At 42.9% G+C, this 26724-nt stretch overlaps 2 protein-coding genes across 7 annotated transcripts; one reads left to right on the forward strand and one right to left on the reverse strand.

The window, feature by feature from the left end:
• On the forward strand, positions 1 to 11821 carry HSPD1 (heat shock protein family D (Hsp60) member 1). Its single transcript, XM_068948235.1, has 12 exons — positions 1 to 231; positions 1269 to 1444; positions 4865 to 5117; positions 5682 to 5764; positions 6504 to 6599; positions 6923 to 7016; positions 7412 to 7580; positions 7934 to 8033; positions 8964 to 9209; positions 9885 to 10059; positions 10702 to 10880; positions 10976 to 11821. Exons 2-12 carry the CDS (start codon positions 1271 to 1273, stop codon positions 11126 to 11128), a joined length of 1722 nt encoding a protein of 573 aa, XP_068804336.1. The 5' UTR covers positions 1 to 231; positions 1269 to 1270; the 3' UTR covers positions 11129 to 11821.
• COQ10B (coenzyme Q10B) lies at positions 10121 to 26029 on the reverse strand. Of its 6 annotated transcripts, none has more exons than XM_068948237.1 (6): positions 22091 to 22329; positions 20703 to 20849; positions 19486 to 19678; positions 16716 to 16817; positions 13585 to 13785; positions 10121 to 10255 (listed from the first exon to the last, which is right to left on the reverse strand). In XM_068948237.1, the coding sequence occupies exons 1-5, from the start codon at positions 22207 to 22209 to the stop codon at positions 13618 to 13620; spliced, it is 729 nt and encodes a 242-aa protein (XP_068804338.1). In that variant the 5' UTR covers positions 22210 to 22329; the 3' UTR covers positions 10121 to 10255; positions 13585 to 13617. The 6 variants fall into 6 exon arrangements, 5 of the variants coding, with proteins under 5 accessions (XP_068804338.1, XP_068804340.1, XP_068804339.1 ...); XR_011141850.1 differs by lacking the exon at positions 10121 to 10255 and adding an exon at positions 15374 to 15479 and having other exon boundaries at positions 11432 to 13785; positions 22091 to 22335; XM_068948239.1 differs by lacking the exons at positions 10121 to 10255; positions 22091 to 22329 and adding an exon at positions 25922 to 26029 and having other exon boundaries at positions 13553 to 13785.
• Positions 26030 to 26724: the final 695 nt, after the last annotated feature.

Below are 26724 nucleotides of genomic sequence, written 5' to 3' on the forward strand. Positions count from 1 at the left end.
GGCGGCGCCGCAGCGCTGCGGCCGTGCGCCCGCGCCAGGGGCGGGGCCGCGGCGGCTATGCTGGTTCCCGGGCTGGGCCGCGCGGAGCCCCACATGGGTGGCTGCCTGGCCGGGGGAGGGGCCGAGCTAGTGAGTGCTGAGCGCCTTCCCGGGCTCGCGCGCAGATCTGCCCGCTCCGCTTCGAGTCCGGACGGCGGAGCCGCCTGCCGCTCTCCCCCGCCTTGCACAGAGGTGAGCGTGTGGGGCTGCCCCTGCTCGGGGCCCGGCCGGGCTCGGCCTGGCGCGGAGCGGCCTTGCCCGGGGACGGGGGGGATGCCAGTGGGTCGGGTGCGCAGCCCCCTCGCCCCTTGCCCTCTGCCTTTTGGGCGTTGCGGCGGTTGCGGCCGTTAGGGGCGCGCGCCGCCTGCAACGGCTCTCGCGATTCGAACGCGGGGCGCTGCGGCCGCCTTCAGAGCGGCGCGCGCTGCGGACGGGGGCCGCGCGCCTGCGCCCAGCGCGTGCGCGCGCCCAGCCCGGGGCCCTGCGGCGGCTCGTGCGCTTCCCCCCGCGGCGGCGGGGGGGGGGGGCGGGGGGAGGGGCGCTCCGCGCCCGTGCTCGTGCTCGGCCGGGGGTCGCGGCGGACCAGGCGGCCCCGCGGCGCTGCAGCGCGGCCCGCCCGGCGGCAGGGGGCGAGCGGCTGTTGACCTTGCTGCGCGTGTCCTGATGGAAGGAGACACGTGGCCGGCGGCCCTCTCCTGCCCGCCGCGGCCGCGCCCGGCTGCTTCTCCTCCTCTCGCCCCGGAGCAAGGGCTGCCCGTGGGAGGCAGGGTCGGGCGCTGGGGCCTCGCCGGGCCGCGCCGTCAGGGCGCTACCCTGAAGCGCCCCGCTCGCCCGGGTGCGCGCGGCCGCCCCCGTTTGCCGGTGAAGTGGTGCTGCCTGAGGGGATGGATCCGTCTGGCAAACGGAACGGCTTGTGTGCTACAGCGCCCTGGCCATCTCCCGCCCGACAGCCGGGAGAAGCGAGGCGGGAGGAGCTCAGAGGTGCTGGAGGCTGCTCCATGAGGAGCTGCTGGAGCTGAGGTCTCCTCTTGAGGAGCTGGGCGCCCGAGCTCTCTTACCCTCAGGTAATTGTATGTCTGCGTTCGAAACAATCGGAAAATGAAAGGTCATGGTCACTTGCTTTACTACCTCAATTTTGGGAGGTTTTTTTTTCCCCTTTTTATTCTAAAAGTCGCCGTGCAAAGGACACGGTATTCATATCTTTCTGTGGTGGTGTTTTAATCTTTTAGACATGCTTCGTTTATCTACACTACTCCGTCGGACAAGGCCAGTGTCCAGAGCACTGGCCCCCCATCTAACGCGAGCATATGCAAAAGATGTTAAGTTTGGAGCAGATGCCCGAGCTCTTATGCTTCAAGGAGTAGATCTTCTAGCAGATGCTGTAGCTGTCACCATGGGGCCAAAGGTAATGGAAGGTTTTGCATTTGTACTATGTTAACGCTTTGATGTGGACGAAAATATAACAGTGGAAAACAGTTGTCACTTTTCCTAGATAGAGTTGCATGTTTTCCATCTCCATATCTGCAAGACAAGGATAGGAGAAGGAGTGTGGACAGACCACTGCAAGCAGCCATATTCTCATCTTGTCAGCTGAGCCATGATAATAGTGGACGTGTCCTTCATAGTCGTGAAGGAAAGTACGTTTGACTCCTATGAAAAGTGCAGCATAGTTGCTTAAACAGTATAAAGCAAAACAGAATAAGAGCGCGTGCGCAGTTGATTACTATAGCTGAGTTGGTAGCCTATGACAGTACCCTTGATAATTTGACTGCTTATAATTTTCTTTGCATCCTGAGGTAGTTTAGCTAATATGTGATTTTTTTTTCTTTTGAAAGAAATTATTTTCTGTTATCGTCGCATCGTGTAGTAGTATTAACAAGGTGAGAGAAACATTAAAAGCATAACAGCAAGTTTTTCATTGCAGGTAAATGTTACCAGTTTTTAAAAGGTATTGAAACATCCATGTCAGTGGCATTAATTTGTACCATGTATAGAAAAGATTTGTAGTGTATGATCCCCCTTTCAAGTTCAGGTTTTTGGAAAAGTAGCTGCTGTGTTCTGCATAGTCATACAACATGCCGTAGGTCTTGAAATGAAACTGCTCTGAAAGGAGGAGATGCAGATTTTCTTCAGGCTCTCAGGAATATCTGTTTCAAGTTAGCTCTCAGTAAGGATTTCTTAGGGATTTCTGACTTGTCATGAGGTAGCATTGATCAGGTGTTAGTGGTGTATGTGGAACAATGGTGAAAGTGGTTGCAAACTGCAGTTCTTCAGTTACTTCGCCTTACTGAGTAGCTACAGTGAATTATTTTAGCTCCCTGGTAGGAGTAAATTATATAGTTACAGTTTTGCCTCACTTTTAAAGTGAACACGTTCTGTCATTCACTGCTTGTGAATGTTTTTAATACAGGCAGTTTGCTTGTTTTTTAGTTTTTACTAAAGTTACTTAGTTTTTTTTTTTTTACTTAGTTGTTAAGTACAACTTTCACGTGGAAAGACCTTTTTATTGTTATTATTATACACAGTAGTTAATAAAATCCACGTTCAAAGTAGATAGGTCAAAGCATATCCTAACAGTATATGCATGGTAGTTCTTCTCAAGGCTGCTTGGCCCCTGTGAGATTACTTAACTTTTTACTTACACATTTCTGCACCTTTTTTTAGCTTTATTCAAAGGCAAAAATGCAATGAACTGAGCAGGTGAAGATAAAGGAACAGTGAACTCAGCAAGCTGTGGCTGTTTTCCCTAGGTACAGTTCTCCTAAAAGGAACACGTTTTCAGTGGCTCAGTTGATGAAACTGTTGTTTTGCATCAGCTGACGTTACAACTGTTTAAGGGTGGTTTTAATGCACTGGTTAAAGGACAGTTTCTGATGCAACCTATTGTAACCTTGTGGGTTTTTATATTCCAGTGCTTTCACTTTGATTTATGTGTTATTCTCCATATGTTCATAGAGCAGTTAGGGTTTATACTGTTAATGCCTATTTCAGTTTTCGGCATTTTTAAGAAATATTAAACTGCTGAGAAAACTTCCCTTTTGTCCTATTCTGTGCTTAAAGAATTGTAATTTGCGATCTTGCACAATGCTGCTGCTGCTGCTTCCTTTTTTTTTTTTTTTTTAAATCATTGCCAACAGATCGATTACTTTGTCAGAGCAGATCTATCTATGTAAGTGCTCGAGTTCTTGATATGCAGAATCACTCACAGTACTGGTATGTTTACTGCCACTGTTCTTTTATCCAAGAATACTTGCAGATAAAGGAGGGCCTGTTCAGCTCGTTTACTGTGGTTGGATATAAAAATTTCATTCTGCTGCTCTCCTCATGGCTACCAAACAAACGTTTTGAGTAAGAGCAGGTGGAAATAGAGAATGAAGCTAAGGAAGATAAGGAAGTACTACATGAAGAGTTGTATCAGTAGCAGGATCCTCCGGAAGTAGTTTTCTAGGTTTCGAACCACTTTTGGATTTAACAGTAGTGCAGGTTGAATGAAGTAGCAGGAAGAAATTGCATTAAGCTTTGCTTTGCTGTGATTCTTTCATAACACAGACTTACAAATATGTAAGCTCTCTCGTAAATTCAAAGCTATTAACTGAAGCTTAACGTTTCCTTTGCTGCTTCTAGGGTTAGTTGTACTTCAGAAGCAGTACCGCCTCTTGCAGAGCGGGCATCCAAAATTAGTTAAGTCATTGAGTAAGATGGGGATAGGCCGCGTGCAAGTGCGACGTTCCTCTAACTGAGGAGCAACGCAGTGCGCTGCAGCGCTAACGTACCGTATCAAGTCCTTAGCCCGTTTGGCTTGAGATGGAAGCTCTGCTGGAGCTGACGCCACACTGGCACGTGATCAGCTACCGCGGTGCTCGGCAGCAGCCAGCGTGGTCAGCTCTAGGTTGGAACCAATGGGCCAGAAGAGGGGACTTCCACGGAGCAGCAGTGGTGAGGAGGGGCCTCTGCTTTCCCTTCTGTTCTCTGCACTGCTCCAGCTGTCAGAATAGCTGAGGGGTTTTCAGTCAGCCCCATGCCAAAGCTAGTTCCCTACTGCCTTCAGCTAACACTCTGGAACATGATTGACTGGGCAGGTATTCAGGCTGTTGAATTCATATGGAGACAAGCAACCGTCTTGCGGAGGTGTATCTGCTCTACGTTCCCCTGTACAATCCACAGTTCTACTGTTAACTGTGTCTATATATTGTTTAGGAGAGTTGGGCTTAATTGAAAGGAAACGGAGGCTAGGAGAAGGAAGGCTTGTTAACTTGTAATTCTTGAAAAGTTAAAATTGACGCAACACATTAACGCTCAGATTTGTTACTTATTTTCAGTTGTTTGCTAACTATTAATGAGGTTTGCAAGTGCTCTGCTTTTGACTTCTTCAGAGAATATGAGGAATCAACTTTTGTGATATTATTGCTTCTCAATCAAATACACTTGTATTGTGCTTTTATGGAAACTTTATAAAGTCTGTTCAGTGTGTTGCTGCTTAATTTTTTGTTAGTTTTAGGGGAAAATATCAGTGTTAGAGGGTATGTCTTTAAATATTTTTCTTTGTAAGGCCAGTCTTACTTTCGTTGCAGACTTTTGAGTTGGCGGTATTAAGCGTCATGGCTTGGGAATTATTTTTAAAGCCTTTTTCTGGTAAAATATAAAAAGCCCAGAACTTTGGAAACGTATATGCTTGAAAAAAGTCCCAGCTGAAAGCTGAGCTCGGGGTGATGTTTCTGTTCAGCTATGGCTGTTTAAGAGAGTTTTCATCTCGCATGGAACTTCTGCGGTAGCATGCTGTTGGGTCTCGTGGCTTTGATTTAATATTTGTTCTTGGTCGCTCTAGGGAAGAACCGTTATTATTGAACAAAGTTGGGGAAGCCCCAAAGTGACAAAAGATGGTGTGACAGTAGCCAAGGCAATTGACTTGAAAGACAAATACAAAAATATCGGAGCCAAGTTAGTTCAAGATGTTGCCAACAACACAAATGAAGAAGCAGGAGATGGTACCACTACTGCAACGGTACTTGCACGCGCTATTGCCAGGGAAGGTTTTGAGAAGATCAGCAAAGGAGCTAATCCCGTGGAAATCAGGAGGGGTAAAATTTGTCCTGTGTTCATAACGTTTCATTGCTAGTTTTTTGCTTTTTATTCCCCAAATTTGACTGGCTTAAGTTACCCTCTTGTTGAAGAGCCACGTGAAACTTTGTGAGCCACGCGAAGGAGCAATGCATAAGAAGAATACACTTTTTTACTGTCAAGTGGGTAGATTTGTGCAATCCTGAACAATTCTTCCCCCCCTCCCCCTTAATCTTTTTACTATATTGGATGTAGCTGAATTGTCTGATGCGGCATAGTCGGTCTGCATTTAGGTGCGTTTCTGCACTTTGTATTTTTAAAAGTATATCTATTTACTGATGCCAAATAAACAAACTTACCATAAATTCAAATCCTGACTGAAGGTTATGTCCCATCAACTCCAAAAAATAATTACTAGGTATTCAAGTGACAATGTAGAATTAGAAGTGCCAGTCATTTGTGGTTTTGAGCTTGCAAGTAATGCATTCTTGTGACATGGGCTTCTTTTGGTTTTGCAACTTTTCTTTTCTTTGTGTGCTGTATGCGTTATTTTTTTGACTTGCGCGTGTTCCATATATTCATAGGTGTGATGCTTGCAGTTGATGCTGTCATAACTGAACTGAAGAAGCTCTCTAAACCTGTCACAACTCCAGAAGAAATTGCACAGGTGAGGTTTGTTTATTTAGTGTTCCACTCGTCCCCTCCCCTGACTTTTACTTAGCTACACTTCAGAAAGGGTTTTGTGAAGTGAGACTTAGTGGAGCTAAGTTGTGGGTATAGGGTACTGGAGTATCTCTCTTGTTACATAAGGATTTGTAATGTGTCTCATTGCACGTTCTTCACGGCAGCACCTTTGTTTTCTCGAATTATTTAAAATTTTCCGGTATTCTATTTTCAGTTGTACTGGTAGCTATTAATTCAAAGGTAGACAGTTCTTGTGATCTTCCAGTTTGATTCCAAAATGTGCTCTTAAAACATACAGTGTGCGTACCTCAGAAGAACTGAAGAGAGGGAAGATATAGTGGAAGTTCAGGGCTGAGAGGTGATGGCAGGCTTCCAGGGATCGTGGGGATCCACTGTGGGTTAGGGCTGAAGTGGGGGCGTAGCTGGGTCTCGGGCACCGGACGCGTCCTTCCTGGCTGATTTCCGCTCGTGCCTGCGGATTCGGGTGGCCTAGCTGTACGGCATGAGCCTGGGGCAAGGGATGAAACCCTATGCTTGGGCTGCCTAAGAGTCAAAAGCTATTCTAAGTAGTTTTTGGTCCTGATGTGAATGTGCTGCAATCAGCTGCCCTGTCTCCTCGAGAAATGTTAGAATTGAGTAAGTCTCTCTTGATTGTCTTTGTTCATAGTAAGGAAATAAATCATTTGCATTGTGAAATGAGTTTAAACGGTCTACTGTTTCAGGTAGCCACGATATCAGCAAATGGAGATCAGGAAATTGGCAATATAATTTCTGATGCAATGAAAAAAGTTGGACGAAAGGGTGTAATCACTGTCAAGGTGAGAGTTAGCCGGCATATGGAGTAAGTGCAAAGTGACTGTTTGTTTCCCAGTTAGTGCTGGCTTTTGTGGCGTGTGATGTTGCTGCTGCTGCTGCTGCTCACGTACAGTACCTTCCATAATTTCTCCCTCCCCTGTTCCTTTAGATCAGAGGTTCATAACTGTTATTTCTCATAATCCTTTTCCATTGTGAGGAACCACGTAAAACATACGTATGTGGTACAGAGGCTTTCATTTTCTTGTGCACAGTCTGCTAAAAATATCCTTGGGCTTTAGGTAGCAAATAAGGAGTTTCTAACGTGGACTTGCTTGCATTCAAACAGGATGGAAAAACTCTAAATGATGAATTGGAAATCATTGAAGGTATGAAATTTGACAGAGGCTACATCTCTCCGTATTTTATTAATACAGCCAAAGGTGAGTTAACAGAAATGAACGTCAGGTACCTTATCATGGCTCTTGTAGGCTAGAAATAACAGTACCTATCATAAAGATTTTTGCAATTTGTTACACCGCTTAACCAGGGCAATAGGACAGTGGGGTCCGAGCCCACTGTAACTTTACAACCCTTGGTTAAATCTTGGAGCTTCATTTTTCCCTTTGCTTAGTGCGCGCATCGCCCACGCTAACATCAAGCGGGCCCTGCAGCGCTTTAGTACAATGTAGAATTGCTAGTAAGTGGTGGAGAAGATATCTTGTATCTTTTTTAATGCAGTTGTAACAGTCACTCCAAAGTAGCTCTTGAAGGTTTAAAGAATACTTTATATGTTTTTATAAATAGATGGTTCAAATGACACCTCCTGTTTCTGCAGGACAGAAATGTGAATTCCAGGATGCTTATGTTTTAATCAGCGAGAAGAAAATCTCTAGTGTGCAGTCCATAGTTCCAGCTCTTGAAATTGCCAATGCTCACCGCAAACCTTTGGTTATTATTGCTGAAGATGTGGATGGAGAAGCCCTCAGCACTCTAGTCTTGAACAGGTGAGGTTTGAAATTTAGACTTTTTTAGTCTTTAAAAGCAAATACTGCTTTCTTTTGCATTTTCATCCTTTAAAGTAGTACATTCAAAAGCACGTGTCAGAATTTGAGTGTAGTCTTGCTTTTAATAGTAAGAGAACAGGAAGAGGAAACTAACTATTGCAGATACTGTGTTTCATCTCGGGACAGAATTTTAGTGGTTTTATAACTAACCTTTTGATCAAAAGTAGCAGCCTGGGTCACGAAGGTTTGTTTGGTTTTTTTGTTAGAGCTATGTTAAAATAATTGGTTTTAGTGAACGGATTTTTTTTCTCTGAACACGTCTGGAATGTTGCGGTTTGAATTCTTATCCTCAGGCTGAAGGTGGGTCTTCAGGTTGTTGCTGTAAAAGCACCAGGTTTTGGTGACAACAGGAAGAACCAGCTTAAGGATATGGCAATCGCTACTGGTGGTGCTGTAAGTAACGCTGTTCCAACTTGCTTTTTCTCTAAGAAATGCTAAGGGTGTTGAAGGAGGTAAATAACTTCACGTTTTAGGTATTTATTGCTCTGCAGGCTGTTTCTTGTTCTTTCAAAGGTAATGTTTGAAGTTCCTCTTTGTTTGTTTTTTTTTTTTTTAAGGATGTCGATAATTACTGTATGACACATTTCTGACCAGCCACGAGCAACACGTGTCCTTTCGATAGACTTAAGTTACACATGGAATTTCTTTGTAGTATTTGGGTTAGTAAGGGGCGGGGACATGAAAGAAATTCCTTAGACTGAAATAGCAAAGGTTATTTGCCTTCTTATAAAGCTGATTTTTCTCTGATAGTTGCCCTAATGATAAATGCAATTCTTTGTGTGGAATATACTGGATAATTTCCTTCATGCTTGATGCAAAGGTTTCATAGTTGTAACTCGATTTTGGCTTATGCTAGTGTAGTTAAAGTGCTCTTTAGTGTCCCTCTCTACTGTTTTGTACACACTTGAAAATCACAGCGTTATACTGGGATCCAAAACTGGTTACTGAAATAGATCTTACCGCTTAAGCGAAGTGAAGCACAAAGTAATAAAAACAGTAAACTCTAAAGTCAGTTTATTGCCAACATATGTAACTCGAAATACAAGAACGATCCTGTTAAACAACTTTTTCTTTTCAGGCACGTTAAATCAGTAACTTACAGTAGTCAGTCATGGATTAAAAGCTTGCAGTTCCCTATTCAGTAAGGGCCATTTTGTGAGGCACCTGTGTGCCTAGACTGTGTTAGGGGAAGAGGAGAGTTTCTGTCAAGGTAGCTGCAATGGTATGATTCTTTTTCTGTGTTAGCCTGTCACGTATCTATAAATAAAAATATACGTATGTGGGGAAGCTCTGTAGTCTAACCTGTCATGTAATTTGTTTCAGGTGTTTGGAGAAGAGGGTTTGACCCTAAACGTAGAAGATATTCAGCCTCACGACTTTGGTAAAGTTGGAGAGGTCATTGTGACAAAAGATGACACCATGCTTCTAAAGGGAAAAGGTGAAAAGGCTCAAATTGAAAAGCGCATTCAAGAAATTATTGAACAGCTGGAAGTTACTACCAGTGACTACGAAAAAGAGAAACTGAATGAACGATTGGCCAAACTCTCTGATGGAGTAGCAGTATTGAAGGTGAGAAATTCAGAGTAAAACGTTAATACCAATACCAATAAATAATTGAAATTCCGTCTTTCACTAATACCTTCTTTAGTCGCTCAGACTTTTCCATTACAGGAAGTGGCTCGTAGGTGATAGTGGTCTTTCTTTTAGAACAAGCAGTGTGTATATTGAAGCTGTACCTTCTCTGACTTTTGCTCTATCAGTAATCAGGAAAGTAGTCTGTTTCTCCTTTAGATTTGAGGGTAAATGGGAGGAAAAACCTGCTTTGCCATGTGCTTAGGAAGTGGATATGTGCCCAATACCCCAAGAAGGCAGTTTGCCCCTGGACTACTGTTAGAGTCAGCTATGAAAAGGGTGATTATCAGTCCTTTATTGTTTATCTCAGCTACTACTATTTGCCTCTCTCATAATCTTACCAGTTGATTTGGATAAGGAACTTGGCTGCTTACAGTGCTATGTTTAAGCAGTAAGAGCTTGGTGAAATAATTAACTGAAACTAATGTGTAGGCTTCTCGAGCGCCGAGGTGCAAAAGATCATTTTCAGCATGGAAAAGTACCAGTTTGCCTTGGCAAATAATTTCATGACTCAGCTTTCCTATTTAATTTTGCTGCAGCAGTTTTGTAGTCTACACTGCTCTTCTACACAGGCCCACACGTGCATCCTGAGATGTGGCTTGCTTACTCTAGGTTGGTGGCACAAGTGATGTTGAAGTGAACGAGAAGAAAGACAGAGTTACTGATGCCCTGAACGCTACCCGTGCTGCTGTAGAGGAGGGCATAGTTCCAGGCGGTGGTTGTGCGTTGCTTCGCTGCATTCCGGCATTAGATGCTTTAACTCCAGCCAATGAAGATCAGAAAATTGGTAAGTAAATTACCTGAACGTTTGTGTTGAAGAACGTCAGGGATCGACTTCCTTCTGTCGTGAGGCTTTAAGGCTAAGTACAGATCGCTTCCAATGAGTTCTTAGTTATGTGATGTTAACAAAATCTCTCATCCCTTTGATATGGCAATCTCCGCCTTTCTGTGGGAAGGAGCTTTCATTGTGGCCTTAGCTTGGACTGGAAAGAACCGATAAAAAATAAAGCAGCAGTAGCTTTACGGGGAGAGAAAAAAAAAAAAAAAAAGCAAACTTTTGAAGGAAAGAACTGAGTTACTAATAGAAACTTTGCAGACAGACCTATCTTTGCAGACAGAATCTTTTAAGAGATTGCATAGCAAAGCAAATGGAAAAGGCTTTGTGCCATGCTCCAAACAACCTGTCGCAATAACGTTCCTTATTATCACTTGCTAAAGTAAAACTAAAACATGGCATCTTTCAGCAATTTGATTTGTTGACAAACGTGACATAGTCACAAACTTTTTCTTTTTTCTGGAGCTATTAAAAAAAGTTCATGTTCTCGCTTAGGTGACTCTTCCTGTATTAATCTCTAGCCCGTGAATGCATGCCTTGGCAATAGAAAAAAATGTATGTAACACACAATTCTGAACGTACTCTTTCTTATAGGCATAGAAATAATTAGGAGAACACTGAAAATTCCTGCAGTGACTATCGCAAAGAATGCAGGAGTTGAAGGATCATTAATAGTTGAAAAAATCATGCAGAGTCCGTCAGAAGTTGGCTATGATGCAATGCTTGGGGACTTTGTGAATATGGTGGAAAAAGGAATCATAGACCCAACAAAGGTAACTTAAAGCAGTCTTAATTCTTTCTTTTCCCTCTTCCCACCTCACGTGATGGGAAATAAGTATTAAGGGTTTTCTTTATTTCCCATTTTTAGGTTGTGAGAACTGCTCTCATGGATGCTGCAGGCGTTGCTTCTCTCTTATCGACAGCAGAAGCAGTAGTGACTGAAGTTCCTAAAGAGGAAAAGGAGCCGGCAATGGGAGGGATGGGTGGGATGGGTGGAGGAATGGGAGGTGGCATGTTCTAATTCCTGGGATCTTGATGCATCATGAACTGTGCTGGTTAAGACTGACAGTTCTGATTTAAAAACTTCAGATGTCAGTGCAGGAGGATGGATAGTGACTGAAGTAAGGCTGGTGTTTAAAAGAATCACTGTAACCATCAGTTACTGGATTTCATTTAACACACGTGTAATTGTTTACAGTCATTGTCCATGCCTACAGATAATTTATTTTGTATTTTTGAATAAAGACATTTGTACATTCCTGATAACTGGGTGCAAGATCCATCTACCAAGGTTCTGATTGAAACTTAATTAAGGCACTTGACATTCTGTTTCAGAATTTATTGGTGCTTGCCATCGCTAGGAAGATCTTGGAAGCCACTGTGCGTGAGACTAGACAATTGTGTACAAAGTAGACAAATATACAATTATGTGACCTTTATGTAATAAAACAAACTGCTCAAAAGTTATGAAATGTATCACCTTATTCATCTGTACACAAAGCCATAGTTACGGGAGAGACCTGATAGAATACTCTGAAGATGTGCTAGAAATCTGCCGTTTGTGCTTGGAAAGTATGGGGCATTTCTCTCCAGGAAACATTCCTTGGTCTAGAATGTTTCTCCAAAATGGAAATGATTTTAATTTTGGTAAGAAATATCTAAGCTAAGCTGACACCACACTTCTTTGAAATATTAAACAATGCTATCAAAATAAGGCATGTGCACTGACTTTATTTTGCCCTTTCCATGCCGCTTGTTTGAAATGCTAAAACAGGCTGGGTGAATCCCTTACAGAGGTGTGGGAGGGGAAAGTGCCTTGACGGTGTGAAAGAAGGTAAGTGTTCTTCAGTTTATTAAAAAGGGGGGGGAAGGGCCCCCCCCCCCCCATACCCAGTCTTTCTTTTGCTCAGTTGTGTAGAATGTAGTTACCTCCTTGCCTGGAGACTTCAGTCTTCCAATTTTCTGGTAATAGACGCTAGGTTGAGAGGGATTTTGTACAATTTGTTTTGCACTAGGTGTCGCTTAGCCCTCAAAAATGAGGTTTGTATGCTCTCTGCTGTTTTCTTTGACCTGACCTCTTAATCCAGCTGTCACTTTCCCCCAATTTCCTACCTATAATAAGAACTGTCCTTCAGAGATAACACGTCTGAAATTTTACTCGCTCTTTCTGGAAAACAGTCTAAACTGTCTTAAGACTGTTTCAGGGCCGTCTTTGTCCTGAAACCTACCCTCCTCTGTTACTTAACACAGTAAATGAACTTTACCAGGTACTCTGCAGTAACCATGCAGATCACAGACGCCCTAGAGAGAAGGAACAACTTTAACCATGAAACATACCTGACTTCAAAACTCACCACCTTCCAGTAAAGAAGTTGGGTAACTCAAGGCAGCGTATAGAAAGGATTTTACCATCGAGTGAAATCTATTCACTTAGCCCACTACTTTAAGTAACGTAAGGAATAAACTACTGAAAATCCATTCAATCAAGACAGCTGGCACCATCTCAATGCACTGACAATGAAACTACGTTTAGATCCACGCTGTAGCAAGCTACTTAAGGGTAACTGCCCTTGGCTTTACTGCAGACTAAGTAAGAGCAGCATAGCTTGTTCTTTCCTTCACAGGAGGCAGAGAGGATAGCAATTTGGTACAGACTATTGTGTATCCATGACCTAGTTTTCACTGAAGTAACATATTTGTTAATTGAGTTTAAAGTTATGTTTAACTAGAACTGGGAACTGTGATATTAGAGAACATCTAGCATACCCAAATTACTATGTGCAACAGTGAAACAACGCCAGTAGGCGAGTTCGTCTTGCCAAACACTATGAATTCAAGTGCCTGGTGCCCAGGCAGATAAGAACAACTGGATATAGCTGAAGTGCTGCTCTCAAAAGTTATATCCCTATATTTAACTTAGGCCTTAGGCTGCCTCTTTTTTTTTTTCCCCCCTCCCTATAGCAATTACTGATGAGAATTCAAGAGCACGTGGAGACTTCTGAACTGACCTCTGTCACCTCTCGTTCATTTGGATCAAAAACATCTGCTACTTGGTTCTTTAACAAAGTGTTTAGCGCTCCAGAGCTAGAATGTCAGAATTTCCCCTAACTTGGCCCAAATGGCTAAGTTGGTGCTGGTAAGTTACATTCAAACTACTAATAACTTAAACTTGAGTTAATATATTACAAACACTGTAAAAATACAAGCTTAGATAAGGCAGAACATCTGATGTGATTACACAAACTGTTGGGCAGGTTAATAAACAGCAGTTTGCGTTATCTTGTGTTACAGTAGCTGTCAATCAGTCTGTTACTGCTAACACTTTAAATTGCACTTGATAGTAACTTGAATATTCCTCTATGTACAATCTGGCTGAATATGTGCGTGTTTTGTACAGTAGTAAATTACAAAGTTCAGATACCAAAGCGATGCCCCAAAAGGAGCATTGTACCTCTTATATAAATAAAGTGTACATACAAATTCATAGTAGAGGCTGTTAGAATTTCCCTTTTATGTGTGATGAACTTCATGAAGCATTAGCTCCCGCGGTACGCTAGTTTCTGGGCCATGGAGTTTGGATGCTCTTCGTTCAAAGGCAGCTACCATCTGCTTTACCACTTCATCAAAAAATAGCGTAGCAAGTTTCGAGTGCAGGAGTGAACGAAACTCAAAAGAAATCTGTTCAAGAAAATTGAGAAGAAATGTTTTTCATGTGTCTACTGTGGTAGCAAAATGCTGTTACAAACCGACAACTTCATTAAGGAATCTCCACTTAAGTCTGCAAGTAAGCTGTGGGAGAACAGATAGCTATATACTCATCTATAGTTCAGTTTTATGTGAAGAAAAGCCTCAAAGGTCAGAGGAACGCCTCTCAGCTTTTCACTTAAAAGAATGGGTTTACTCAGTCCTCTGAAGTAATCCGGCCCATTTATCTAAACGAAATATATTTTATTTCATAAATGATGTATCGTAAGACCTAAGTACAAAAGTTTGGGATGTTTAAAGCTACTGGTCAGTGATGATAATTTAGATATTTTGCTCACAGAATTCACTTAGAGACAGAAATTGTTCAGAGATGACCTTGCGTGGATAAAACAGCAGACGAATGAAGACTTACAGGTAAGCTGAACCTAGCCCAAAAGGCATTTAATTTAAAAGCAGCCCTGACTAAAGTCTAAAATACAGCGTGACCTATTAGATACCAACATTAGCATTCACGTTATTTTGGTATGTTCCAACAAGAGCAATTACAAATTAGGGATGAAGGTTACTACTCTTCCATCTTTTTAATAACTAAAGGTAAAAGTTTGTTGCAGGCTTGCGTGCGTCACATCTACCTGAACGCCTCCCGCTCGCTCCTCACCGTCCCAGGGACGGGCGGTTTTGGAGTACAGATGTACCCGTAAGCCCTCTGTAGTAAGCCTGTGCGCCTCCTACTGCTGTGCTCAGACTTTACTTCCACGTTTTCTTCTAGCTACTGAACCTTGGGATTAAACTGAAGCTACTGTTGTGGTCAAAAGTTATGGCAGGGGAGCAGAAGGGAGTTTGCTTTCTCCCTCCGCCCACAAAAGAAAGTATGATGACAGCAGCGAGGTCACTTTTGTATCAAACAGCCTTTCGTTATACTTTGTGCTTTGCCGGCCTTTGGTCTAGTTACAGAACATTCCCCTAGAGCTATGGTATTGAAAGGGGCTTTGCCATACATAGCTTCCAGAAATCATTACAAAATTGCCAGCAAAGAAAATACAGGTGGTTGTTCTGCAGTTTTAACATACCTGCTACAGCATGTGTTTTGGATGGCGATTTAAACGTTTTGCCATTCTTGAAAATTCAGCACATCAAATGCTAAAGGAAGCAAATACGGTTTCTCTTGAATTGTTCAGGCAAGTAATGTATATTGACTACTGAAGTGATTTAACTGCTTGGATGTGCGCCTGTCTGTCTGTCTGTCGTGTCTGTCTCTTGGCATCAGGCTGGCAAAATAGCAATACAGTAGCCTGTGGGACCCCATGTAACCCAAAACTTAAATAACATTTTCTAAAGGAAACTAGTGTTCCTGAAATGAAAGTTGTCGCCTGTATGAGTATTAATAACTGTATAATACGTTTTCAAGAAGTGTGTTGTGAAATGCTGATCATCTCTGTCTGCAGAGACCAAGAAGCCATGTAATAACAGCAAGTCAGTAACTGAGCAAGGGTTAGCATCCTTAAGTACCTGCCTTTGCGAGGCAACCCCCTGCTCAGCTGGCCATATTTGCTTCTGTTACCTCAAAATGGGGTGAGCAGTAAGAAGTATTGACAGTGTTTCCCCAAGAAGGTGCAAATGTCCATTTTTAAGTCCATTTTTGACTGCCTTTAACTGAAGTTCTCAACCTGAAATGTCAAAAGGTGGCTTCGGTAAAATAAATTTTAAAAATGTTTTCCCCCCAAACTCAGTATTTAGGTTACAGGGTTTAAACAGTTGCCTAATTCTGTTTTCCTCGGCTGATTTACGGTTTAGGTTAAAAGTTATGTTACATACTAGTCAGTAGCAGGAACTTGCCTGGGAAAATTTAACTGCTATGAGTAAATAACATCCAAACATAGCTGGCAAATCCCATGAGAAAAATGCATTCTCAAGTATGTATCAATTTGTTTTTATTGTTGAAGTGTATGAAGTGTGATACAGCAATAAGTTGAAAAATACTAACCCAAGGAGGACAATATCCTGGCTTACAAAGTACTCCAAAAGCTGTTTTTCCTATTTACAGGAGATAATCTTTTAAAGCAGAGTATCCCAGTAGATGGCAGCAGGATCAACCCGTTTCTGTGTACTTTTTTGTCTAGGCTGTTCTGAACCCCAGCTTAGATACGTGCGGAATGCAACATCCGTTCTCAAAGTTACAAAAGGTAAGAAAAGGTATGTGACGGAAGACTAACTAAAGAAAATAGAAAAGCAGTAACTTCAGTGGAAAACAACTGTTGTAGGAGTAACAGACAGTAAATCAGGTACTGGATTAAAAAAGGAGTAGTTTTGAGCTACAGTGAGATCACGCTAAATCTCTAAAAGTCATTTATACCTATGTATAAAGTACATAGGTAAAATACTTCCTTGGCAGGAAGTAGGAGAACTATAGCGATACATGAAACAGTAAAATTAGAAGTCAGGTAATTAAGCTGGCAAAACTGCAGACCAAACGGGTTAAGGGGGAAAGATGGGAGAACACCTATTTTCTGACAGCAAGATCACTTAGGTTGTAAAGTTGTTACAGGAAACAGCAAAGCCCACAAGTATGTTTAGTATTTCTCCTTCTAGATGTGCTTATCTAAGAACTTTGGCATGGAATTGCACTGGGGAGATACCAGTCCCTGGAACGTTTCATTATATGTGGATACCTCGTAGAAGACTGCTGTCTCTGAAAGATTCTGTAGCAGTTTTCACATGGTCAAGTATATGAAGATTATGTCGGATATTAGTGGCTAAAATGTAATTTGTTTCAGAGAGTATATGCTTAGGACAAAATTCATTAGGACCAGGCACGAAAAACAAACGCAAAATGCTATAGTTGAAGGTACTCTTTCTACGCCCTTTCTATAGCATGTGGTGGTTTAGTTATATATAATACTTACTGAAAAATCCAATGTGCACGTCCTTGGATAACCGGGGATGCCGGGGCTGAAACGCCACACTGTTTCCAAGTGATTAAATAGCCTTCCATCTGTGCAGGATGCCTACAAAAGTTTAAAAAGCCAAGCTACAATTAGGCTCCTATAGAAGTGACAAACTGGTACTACTAAAGTTTGCCTTCACATTTTGTTGGACAGTGAAGGTCATGGCATAATTAAAAATTACCCTTATAGTGCAGCCAGCCTGAGATCCACTTTATACAGTGTCATTTAAGGTGAAGTAACTGAATCCCTTTTAAGGGAGAGAGAGGGAAGACTGTGCTGAGAATCATAAAGCGGATCTCAAGCCTGACGCATACAACACCAAAATTATGTTAGTGCTACACTCAGCAGAATTTTGAACAGCCCTGTTTTTAACAAAGCATGTGGATATTTACTGCTTTTGTAAATGGTTCTCATTCCATGTATAGAGTGTTTTATATCCTGATATATAGACTGGTAGTATTGAGCTGTAGAAGTGTTTAGTATCAAAACAAACCTGACTGAGGTCAAACTCTAGACATCTTTTGTCACAAGACACTAATGTCATCAAGAGCTACCATGAAGTAAGAAAAACTACGTATTAAAGTTCAGCATCAACTTGCACCTTGGCTTTAGTAACTAGCAAGCTGTATTTAATTAGTGTTTCAGAGCGTTTGGGCACAGTCCTAGCTTAACAAGTTAGAGTGTACACAGTAACTGGCTTCATAGTTTTCATTCATTACAGGGTCCTTATTTTCACTCATTTTTACTTTTGGCATATATAACTATTTTTGTGCGGCTATATTTTTAAACAGGAAAAGACTGGAAAACATACTTTTCAAGAGTCAAATACTACATCTCAATTGACATGGTGGTTGTAAAGAGAAGTGGCCTTCTTACAAAACCAAAAAACAAAAAAAAAACAACCAGCTCTCCTCTTATCAAGACTACCCACAATGAACAGGTGTTGCTTGTGGTTTGAACACAGTGATAAGCCGAGCCATCTCAAAGACTAAATATAGCAGCACCAAAATAATAATTTTTTTTCTGCCCAGGAATGACAATGCAGTGCCTAGCTATTTCTACAACAGGAAAGCGGAGCAATAGAGGGAAGGGCAGACCAAGCCTGAGGTGCTGGGCTTGCTTCCATCGCTGCTGCCAGAGGAGCGGGGCGAAAGGGAACGATGCCACTGTGTCCCCGCAGGTAGCGGTACTCACGCCGCACTTGAGGATCCTCAGCAGCAACAGCTGCTGCTACCAGTCTGACTTTCCAGGGCGCTAGCACTGGTGCTGTAAGCAACAAATCCATGCCCGATTTGTAGCCACCAGTAGCCTGCTACCCTGGCCCACCTGCAATCTGCTTATGCCCAGAGTAATTCCTGAGGGCAGTGAAACAGCCCAAGCGCGCAGTCCCTTCTCTATGCTCATGTTTGTACAGTTATGTGACTATAATGTGAACAGCAGGAAACTTGTATGGAAGATAACCCCACCAGAGAAAAAGCTAGTAGGTCTAGGAGGCAGACATTTAAAGAAAAATAGTTCCCCTCACCATTTTTTGGTCTTTTTTGAGAGCAGAACTCCCCTGTTGAGTTAATTAGAGAGAAAAGAATTGGAAAGCCAATCTGATGGCTACGTGAAGGAAAAAAAAAAAGAAGCCAGTCTTGTCACAGGGAAAAGTAGAAAGGGAAAGCAGTCAGCATGTGAAAGGCAGATTTTCCACTGCAACTGTTCAACTTAATTAAGAAAGGAAGAAAATTTCTTTTTCCTTCCAGAAAGGATAAGTACCTTGAGTAAAAGCACTTTGCAAATTCCCTTTCCAATTCATGTCTCCCCTGTACTTAAGAGAACCATTTTCTGTTTTGTGCTGTGTCTCCTAAGAGGAAGCCTAGAAAACAACAGTGAAATCGGATATCTAAGCAATTATCTTGAATAGAAATTAGTTGTTGTAGTTTGACTTGATGCGCGCAAAAAATAGTCAAGATCTGCCAGAAGGAGGGAGAGGCAGTTCTGATAGGAACAGCTCAGAATGGATTCCTCACTGAAACAGTTTTAAACCTATAAAGCAAACAAGTAATTGAAGTTCCAGACCTCGTTTAAAATTTCGCCCTTGAATTTTTTAATTATTGCCCCGGTAAGGCTGAAAGAAGATGAAGTACAACTGCTTCTCTTTTGAACAAATTAATTCTAAAAAACGGACTTTCAATCTACCGTTCTATATTCTCATCAATCTACTGATGAAGAGGTTCCTTAGCAGATACTCCGCTGAAGACTTCTTGTACAGAGCAGTTCGAAATGTCCAAAGAAACGTAATGACAGATTATCATCAATTTTACTAAAGCATCTGAAGCTACAGTATTCCAAAGAGGCTTGGATAAAATACATTGAGAAGTAAATCTTGTAACTAAAGTATAACTTCATTGTAAAAGTAAAACTTGTAACTAAGTATATCTTTATTAATAGCTGCTTGCTTCTCCAGCAAAAGCAAATTAAGAAGGAAATTCTTCCACCTATTTAGCGGCCCATGTTTTAAAAGCATGTTCAGTCTCTCCCCAGTTAACCTGCAGTCTTTAAACAAAAGCTACACAAGTTTTGAGCCACACAAAGCAATTTCAGAATCAATCTTGTTTTGAAGTGACAGTGTCCTGTAGTCGTCTACATTTCTACAGAACACTACAAAAATGTAGTATTCTACAATTTCTACAAACAGAAGTTATGGAAAGTTACAGCTACGAAAATGAAAAAAATAAGTTACCTTAACTAAATGTGGCCTCACTAGGGTAACAACCGATGTATACCTCTCTACTACAGGAGGGAATCCTATTTCTAACTGTGCTTTGCAGTATCCAGAACGCTTCGATAATATATCTGACTTTTTACACCAAGGAACAAATAGTTTGTAATTCTCCACGACAGCAACAACTTCATACATTTCCTGCATAGAATATCTGGAAACAGAAACATGGACATTACAGTTACAAGATGTTTTAACTTTAAGCTTAAAAAACAAAAAAAGTTGAAAGATGGTATAAATTCTATAGGCAACATCAATTTTGAGGCTGAATATACAGTCACCTGAAAAGACTGCCAATATTTTTGGAAGTTAAAAATGTAGATCTGCTAATTAACAGGAAAAAAAAAATAAACTAGTAAAAGCTTCTGCACAAAAAAAGCAAAACACTGGACAACATCCAGCAGTGACATTAGCAAACAGTGAACCCGATGTCTCCTCCTTTCTTCCGTATCAGGTAGGTATGTGTAGATTTCAAATGGAAAAAAATAGTTCTTCTCCCAGTACAGCTGCGTCTTCATTTAGGTAGATCTTAGACATTCCACAAAAGCAAATAATCCACGCTTCATGGGTACCAGTAAAAGGTGTATCAAAACTAAAGGACTGCATTTTCTAAGATTTAAATAGAGCAATAGTACTTTGGTTATTTTAACCCAAATAAAAACCTTAATACAAAAATAGAGTAAATGGAAAAGTGGTGAATGCTATTGGATAAAGGCTCCTTTTAAGTGACCATGCAAGATTTGTTGTACTTCAGGGAGGGACTACCATATAAAGCATTGTTACGTATGTCAAAAAACACTGTGTCTAATGAACAAACACTACTGTGGACCAGAGACATGCGGGAGATTCTGGTCTCATTAATTTAATCAGAACTTTTTCACTGGCTGTAAGGCAAACAGGATTTCAACATGTTTTCCTGTGGGCACATGTTTTTTCATCACAGAAATAATTCTTCTTTTTTTAAAAAATAAATTTTTGCTGCTCAATTTCAGACTTTAAAAAAGCCTGATCTCTACAATTTCTGAAATTCACACTCCTTTTAAGTCTCCACTTGGGGGCACAGTCACGGGGGCCCGTGTCTTCAGAGATGCCTAATCTTTGAACTGCTGTTGTTTCTCATCACAGCAAACATGAAACCCAAAAGCATATCAAGTCTCTTTCCGCGCGTCTATACAAACCCTATAATTCTTCTTTCAGAATATTCTTTTCTTTTGTTTACTAGTGGTGCAGTAATGTTGAAGAAAGTTCTTGAAAAGGTATGGTTCATTTCAGGTACTTGCAGTGGAGAAATTCTGGTCATCAGAATACCACAGGAAGCCAAGTGCCTGCAACAGTGAAAATGCTTTTAGATGTGTTTCGTATCAGCCAAAATAAAAGACAAAGCATTCAGGTGAGACACACATCAGTTTTAGAGCAATCCAGAAAATGTCACATTTAGAGTGATAAACAACAGCTCAGTAAGGGCTTACCAACTGTTCAAAACGCAAGGAAGGTTTTGTTTTTTGGGGAGGAGTTTTGCCTTAGGACAAGCTAAGAATAGCTCCTAGTCACCAGAAAAGTAACTAGCAGAGAAAAGTACAAAGGCCTCCCATTAAATGTTAGCTTCATGGCAGCTCGATATCATGTATGACACATATGCATTTAATCTGCAGAACAGGGTTTCTTACTAGTAAAACCAGGCATGGTCTACAACGCATCACCCTTTCAGAACACGCAAACAGGAAGAGAGGGTTCCCCTTTGAGACACACAGTTGAACTTTACTATAATCCCCCTGGCTACCTTCCATCTCTTAAAAGACAGTTTCATTTTGAAAGTCCTTTCAGAAACTGCATTGCTTCTCCAGCTTTTGACATTTGCTTCTCCTGAAAATATCTTCATACAAAACCTTGTACACAGCGTATTCATAACTAAAGCTTCTTAAGTTACCTTTAAGAAATGCTTGTAATTCTAAGAGTCCATCTCAATTTCCTCTAACTACAAACACCTATACTAAAAATTGAACACATATGCTTTGGGGTTAATAGATCTGTTCTGCTAAATTACTGGTTTTGCCTAGATTAAGTCAGGTAAGATGTAAAATACAAACGCAATGTCAAAAGTTCTGATTGGTGGCATCAGGAAGTTAAAAATGCCACTATTTGCTATCAGTAGTTCTATGTATATAAGTTAAATAGCAACCTGGGTCATCTTCTGTCATCTCTCTAATTTAACAATCAGGAACATGCTTCTAGACACAAACAGTCAAGAATGAGGGGCTAAGAATGGAACCTTCCCCAGTTAGCATCAAGTTCTTGTATTGTAATATAGCAAACAGATCCATTTTTTCCTAACCACCGAAGCAGTCTAGCAAATTGCAGTCGCTACCAACTTTAAACCCTCAAAATTATCAACGTGTAATCTTTTAAATTAACAAAACTTTCGATTCTAAGGAATTGCAATAATAATCCTTGACCGACCAAGTTAGCTTGTGCGGTCACTATATTAGGAGACAGGCAATTAATAAATTGCCGTTGAGTTTAGAGGAAAATAAGTATCACCAGCTGATTAGAGATAAGCTATACTGACCTTGATAAGAAATAAACTGTCAGGCACAAAGCAAGATGACTGACAATACAGAGTCTAAACTGTAATCGCTGCAGTGGAAAAGGAATTCCTAAGATGGAAAACAAGTATAGTATTGACATTAAGAAATAATAAGTCTACTTGAAAAATATTTTGACCACAAGCCCTGTGAGCTTTTGCAATTGGGGATGTGGTCATAGTCTGTTTTTTCCATGTAGATGGGAACAAACCTGTTAACAGAAAAGCATTGCTTTGAGGGAAACACTGGAAGCCTGCCGTAGTTACATTGTACCTGCCTTGAGCAGATTCACAGGCAGTTTTCAAAAGTTCGGAACAGAGTCCATTCTGGAGAGCTATCTTCTCCATCTGAGACCACATATAGTACACGGCCCGAGTTAGTTGTCCGGTTTCTTTTGTTTTGTGTTTGTTTGTTGCCGTATGCAAGTATCCTGTTTCATACAACTGTATCCATATTTCAAGGAAAGCTATTTTATCTAGACTTGTTAGTATAGATATAATTTTATCTACGCTTGTTTCAGCTACAAGGCTGAAAAAACCACCTCTGTTTAACTGCTGAAAGACACTGTCCATTTCACAGTTATACTGCCATTCAAGGAAGACAAGGTTAAGAGAGGTTATAATGTTAGCAAATCTGGTGAGACTTCTATTTTATCTGAAGAAAAACAGATGCAACAAGAATGTGCTGGGCTTGGTCCCAGTTCAGGAAAGCCTACCTCTTCAAGAAATCACTGAAGCATGCACTTCAATAAACTGTCACACGCGCTTCTGTGCACCTGATCAAAGCCCCAGGAGAAAAGCCAAGCCCATACCAGAATTCAAACACACCTAGCACTCCTGTGTTTATCCTCTGACAGTAATGCAAATATTTCTACTCATACTGCACTTACTGGTATCATTCAATTCCTGTCACTTGCTGCTTTATCTCTAAACAGTTGGGCACTGATCACAGTATCATCTGGCTTCCATGAACCGAAAAGGAAGCATTTACTGTAGTATGGTATATATACATAAGTGATAGATATCCAGTGATTATTTTTAATTGCAACAAAGTTTTCTAAGATTAAAGGTTCAAGTATTTTGAAACAATCAGTCTCCAACTTCTGACTATAAAACGTCAGAGATCAGTAGTGAGAGTGTGCCAGTATAAGCGTGTTCACTGTTATCTCACATGTCACTTTCGTAAAGTCAGTGTCATGTGATGGCCATTTTATGGTCTACAAGACTTGAGTTGATCTCATTGACATTGTTTGTGGACAGCTGCTCGCGTCCCCAAAAAATTACCATTGCCAACCAGTGTCCTTATTATCACCTCAGCCTGAAAAAGCACAAGAGACTAAACTAACCCCCTAAGCCCTGACACTAAGCCTAGTAAGGAGTCCACTGAGTTGACAACACGTACACGAGCGACAACTGCAAGGTAGGGGAGCGTACCCAGCTTCAAGCCTATCAATAACGCAGTAGCATTTTTAATGGAAGCGGCACACGGTTAAAAACCAGCAGCCAGAATTCTTTCGGATTACACTAGAAACATTTTCAACCAGTTCAGGTTTCAACTTCCAGCATCAGGAAGGTTCTTCATCCTGGACATGCTTCCCAATAACTGATTTTTACCTTCAGTGAAGGACTGTATCAGATCTAATACATTAAAATAGCTATTTTATTCAGCATGGTTGAACTACTTTAATATTACAAATACATCTTAAAGGTTTAATTACAAAGATGAATGAGATACAATAAGAAAGGCAGGCCACATAAGATGACAGATCACACTGCTGCACAGTAACAATTGTGTCAAAAAGCCTGTTTGAACTTTGACACCATGAACCACCTTCTATTCCACTTTTCCACTGGCTAGACGAGGACGACAGCAAGACCTCGAGTTTAACAAAGAGCCACAGCAACACTGACACGCTCACAGGGCTCTCTCCTCTGGGGCTTTCAAGCGGCATGCCCTGCCGGCCTGCTCTTCCCGAGCCCCAGCAGGAGCGCCGCTCCTCCCGAGGCGCGCTGCGCCCCCCGCGTTGATGCGGGCAGCCCGCGTCCAAGCGGGGCGCGGGGAGCTCGCTGCCGCGGTGGACGGGCGCCGGGCTCAGCTCTGCCCTGCCCTCGCCGTCGCTCAGGCGAGGCGGAGGCGCGTCTGGGAGCGGCACGCCTTCTGCTCCTCCATGCCGCGCCGAGGGGCCCGAGCGGCCACCCGTCCCCTCCGGGCGGCGGCGGGGCGGGTCCGGGCGGGGGCTCGCCCCAGCCGCCCCGGGCTCCTGCTGTGCCGCCCGCTCGCTCGGCCCCGTTCACCCTGGAGCCTACTGAGGGCCGCTCGGCAGGCGGAGGGCGGCGCGGCTGCGGGGCCCCGCGGCGGCTCCTCCCACCGCTGGCAGTCACCCCGCGGGCCCCGCGTACCTGGCAGCGCCCGGGCGCGGCGGCGGCGGCGAGGCGGCGAGCCCGCCGGCCAGCGCCTTGCCAAGCGCCCGGCCGCTCCGCGCCATCTCCGGCCCCGCTCCCTCGCCGGCTAGCCCCGCCGCCCCCGGGCGCAGCCTAACGGCAGCCTAACGGCCGCCCGCGCCCAGCCGCGCCCCCGCCCCACCAAAGCCCAATCACCGCGCGGCCCCCTGGCGCTCCCCACCTATCAGCGTGCCGGGGGCGCGGGCGTCACGGCCGCGCGGCCCGCCCCCTCCCCGCCCCCCGGCCGCATGACTGCCTTGGCAGCGCGAGGGGCCGCGCGCAGTCACGAGACAGCTGCGGTTCGCGGCGGGGCGGGGGCGAGGCCCTGCGCCTGATTGGCCCGGCCGGGCGCGCGAGGGCTATAATAGGGCTTGTGCGCGCCGGGCCCCCCCGCGCGCCGGGCCGCGTGACTCGGGAGCGTGGGGGAGGGGGAGAGGGCGTAACCGAGGGGGCGGCAACGGCCGCCAACGGCGTCCGCTGCGCGCAGCGGCTGCTGTCCCGTCCCGTCCCGTCCCCCTCTCGCAACTCGCCTTTCGGCTGCAGCCGCTGTATCCAGGCTTTTACAGCCGTCCTGCGAGTACCTAAATAGCTGTCCTTTCAATACCCTTTGTCTCATCGTGCTTTTCGTATCGTGTGTAAATAATCACGTATGACAGGGAGACTATTTAAAAGTAAGCCTGCCAAATCTATTTCCATAATTATTTATTTAATGCCTGTTCGGCTATTCAGCTCTTGGCTGGGAGTCTCGAGCTGAGACATAATATTTAGACATCGTATTTATCCTTGGCTGGAACATGTCATGACTGTGTTACAGCAGCAGGTAAACAGCTTGAATATGTCCACCCCAGAGTTGAAGAGACTTTGAGGACAACGCGTTCAGACCGCTCACCTTCTGAGTAGCTGAAGAGATGCCCCCGCGTTGTAATTTAAATAGTACCAGAATTTTACATTCCATGTAATATAACTCAACGTTTATGTTAGTTAAAGCGGCTGAGTGTCGAATGCGTGGGCATGAAAAAACCGTTCCAGACAGAACAAAAGTTCAGCCACTTAAGTCAGGATGTCCTCTTCAGCAAAGTCCCCGTCATCATCACTACAGTCCTCCTGAAGCGTCTTTGCCACTAGATAAAACATTCTTTACTGCACAAGAACACGACCCGTTTGGGTAACTGAAACCAACTGGAGCAGATCTTACTTTAGCACACCCGGCTATGGTGTTTTTCAGGTGGGCTGTCCTCTAGCATGTTGTTTATAATTAACTTTATGAAAGAGAGGAACATGCAAAAACGTGTGCTCCAGGGCACGGGAGATAAACGGCAAGGGCAGAAAGGCAAAGGAAACAAACCTTAGCCCAACCAAACCCTTGTTACTAACCTCATCTGCATGTCTTCCACCTTCCACAGGGGCTGCTCAAATTTGCTGTCTTCTCTGTTTGCCATGGGAGCGTGCTCTGACACCCGTTGTTGCTGTTTCAGCTTGCTTCTGTTGAGCAGAGATCACCTGTTTGAGAGTTTGGTATCTTTTAGGGTTTAGAATAGCTGAAGGATAAAGTGTCGAGAGGTTCATTATGATGGATGTCTGAGGGCAGGCAGAGGTTTTTTGTCTTGGCAGGCTCAGAAATGCAGTCCTTATACCTTGCTTGATATCAGCCGTTTGTGAAGAGAGATTTGCATTTATTAACTTTCACAGGAACACTGGCCCAAATTAATACCGGTGAGATAGAAGACATATCCGGTAACTGAAAGGGCCATGATTTATGACCCATACTAGGAAGAAATTTCATGATTCTGGTTGATTTTCTTTAGTGCTTGGTGTTTTTTGTAAAATCAGCAGTATATATGACCAGTCATTTACATATAGATAGATATAGCTAGAGATATAAAATATAGAGCATACATTTGCATTAGAAAAGAAATGGTTCCGTTTAAACTCAGATTATAAACTTTAAACGATTTGTAAAACATTTCATTGTTAGGATCTCATCTCGAGGATGACCATTTAAAAAATAGACAGAGAGACAGAGTCGATCCTAAATGAGGCAAATAGATCTGAATTATCATTGTTAAAAAAACGTGCTATTTTTAACTTGCTACGTTCAGCTCTGCTTCTACAGATGTGTGAGCAAGGCAACTAGTTTAATGTGTCCCTTTGGCAGCCAAAGATATGCAGGGTGAAGC

Source organism: Struthio camelus, chromosome 6, assembly GCF_040807025.1.
Source record: "Struthio camelus isolate bStrCam1 chromosome 6, bStrCam1.hap1, whole genome shotgun sequence".
NCBI lineage: Eukaryota > Metazoa > Chordata > Aves > Struthioniformes > Struthionidae > Struthio > Struthio camelus.

Excerpts from the sequence above, each read along its gene's own strand:
- HSPD1 (XM_068948235.1), top strand. The coding sequence starts at position 1,271 with ATGCTTCGTTTATCTACACTACTCCGTCGGACAAGGCCAGTGTCCAGA. Across the intron at positions 8,034-8,963 it reads CAATCGCTACTGGTGGTGCT|GTGTTTGGAGAAGAGGGTTT; the intron begins GTAAGTAACGCT and ends AATTTGTTTCAG. Across the intron at positions 10,881-10,975 it reads GAATCATAGACCCAACAAAG|GTTGTGAGAACTGCTCTCAT; the intron begins GTAACTTAAAGC and ends TCCCATTTTTAG.
- COQ10B (XM_068948237.1), bottom strand. The coding sequence starts at position 22,209 with ATGTCAATACTATACTTGTTTTCCATCTTAGGAATTCCTTTTCCACTG. Across the intron at positions 20,850-22,090 it reads ACAGTTTATTTCTTATCAAG|GCACTTGGCTTCCTGTGGTA; the intron begins GTCAGTATAGCT and ends TCACTGTTGCAG. Across the intron at positions 13,786-16,715 it reads CGTGCACATTGGATTTTTCA|ATTTCTTTTGAGTTTCGTTC; the intron begins GTAAGTATTATA and ends TTTCTTGAACAG.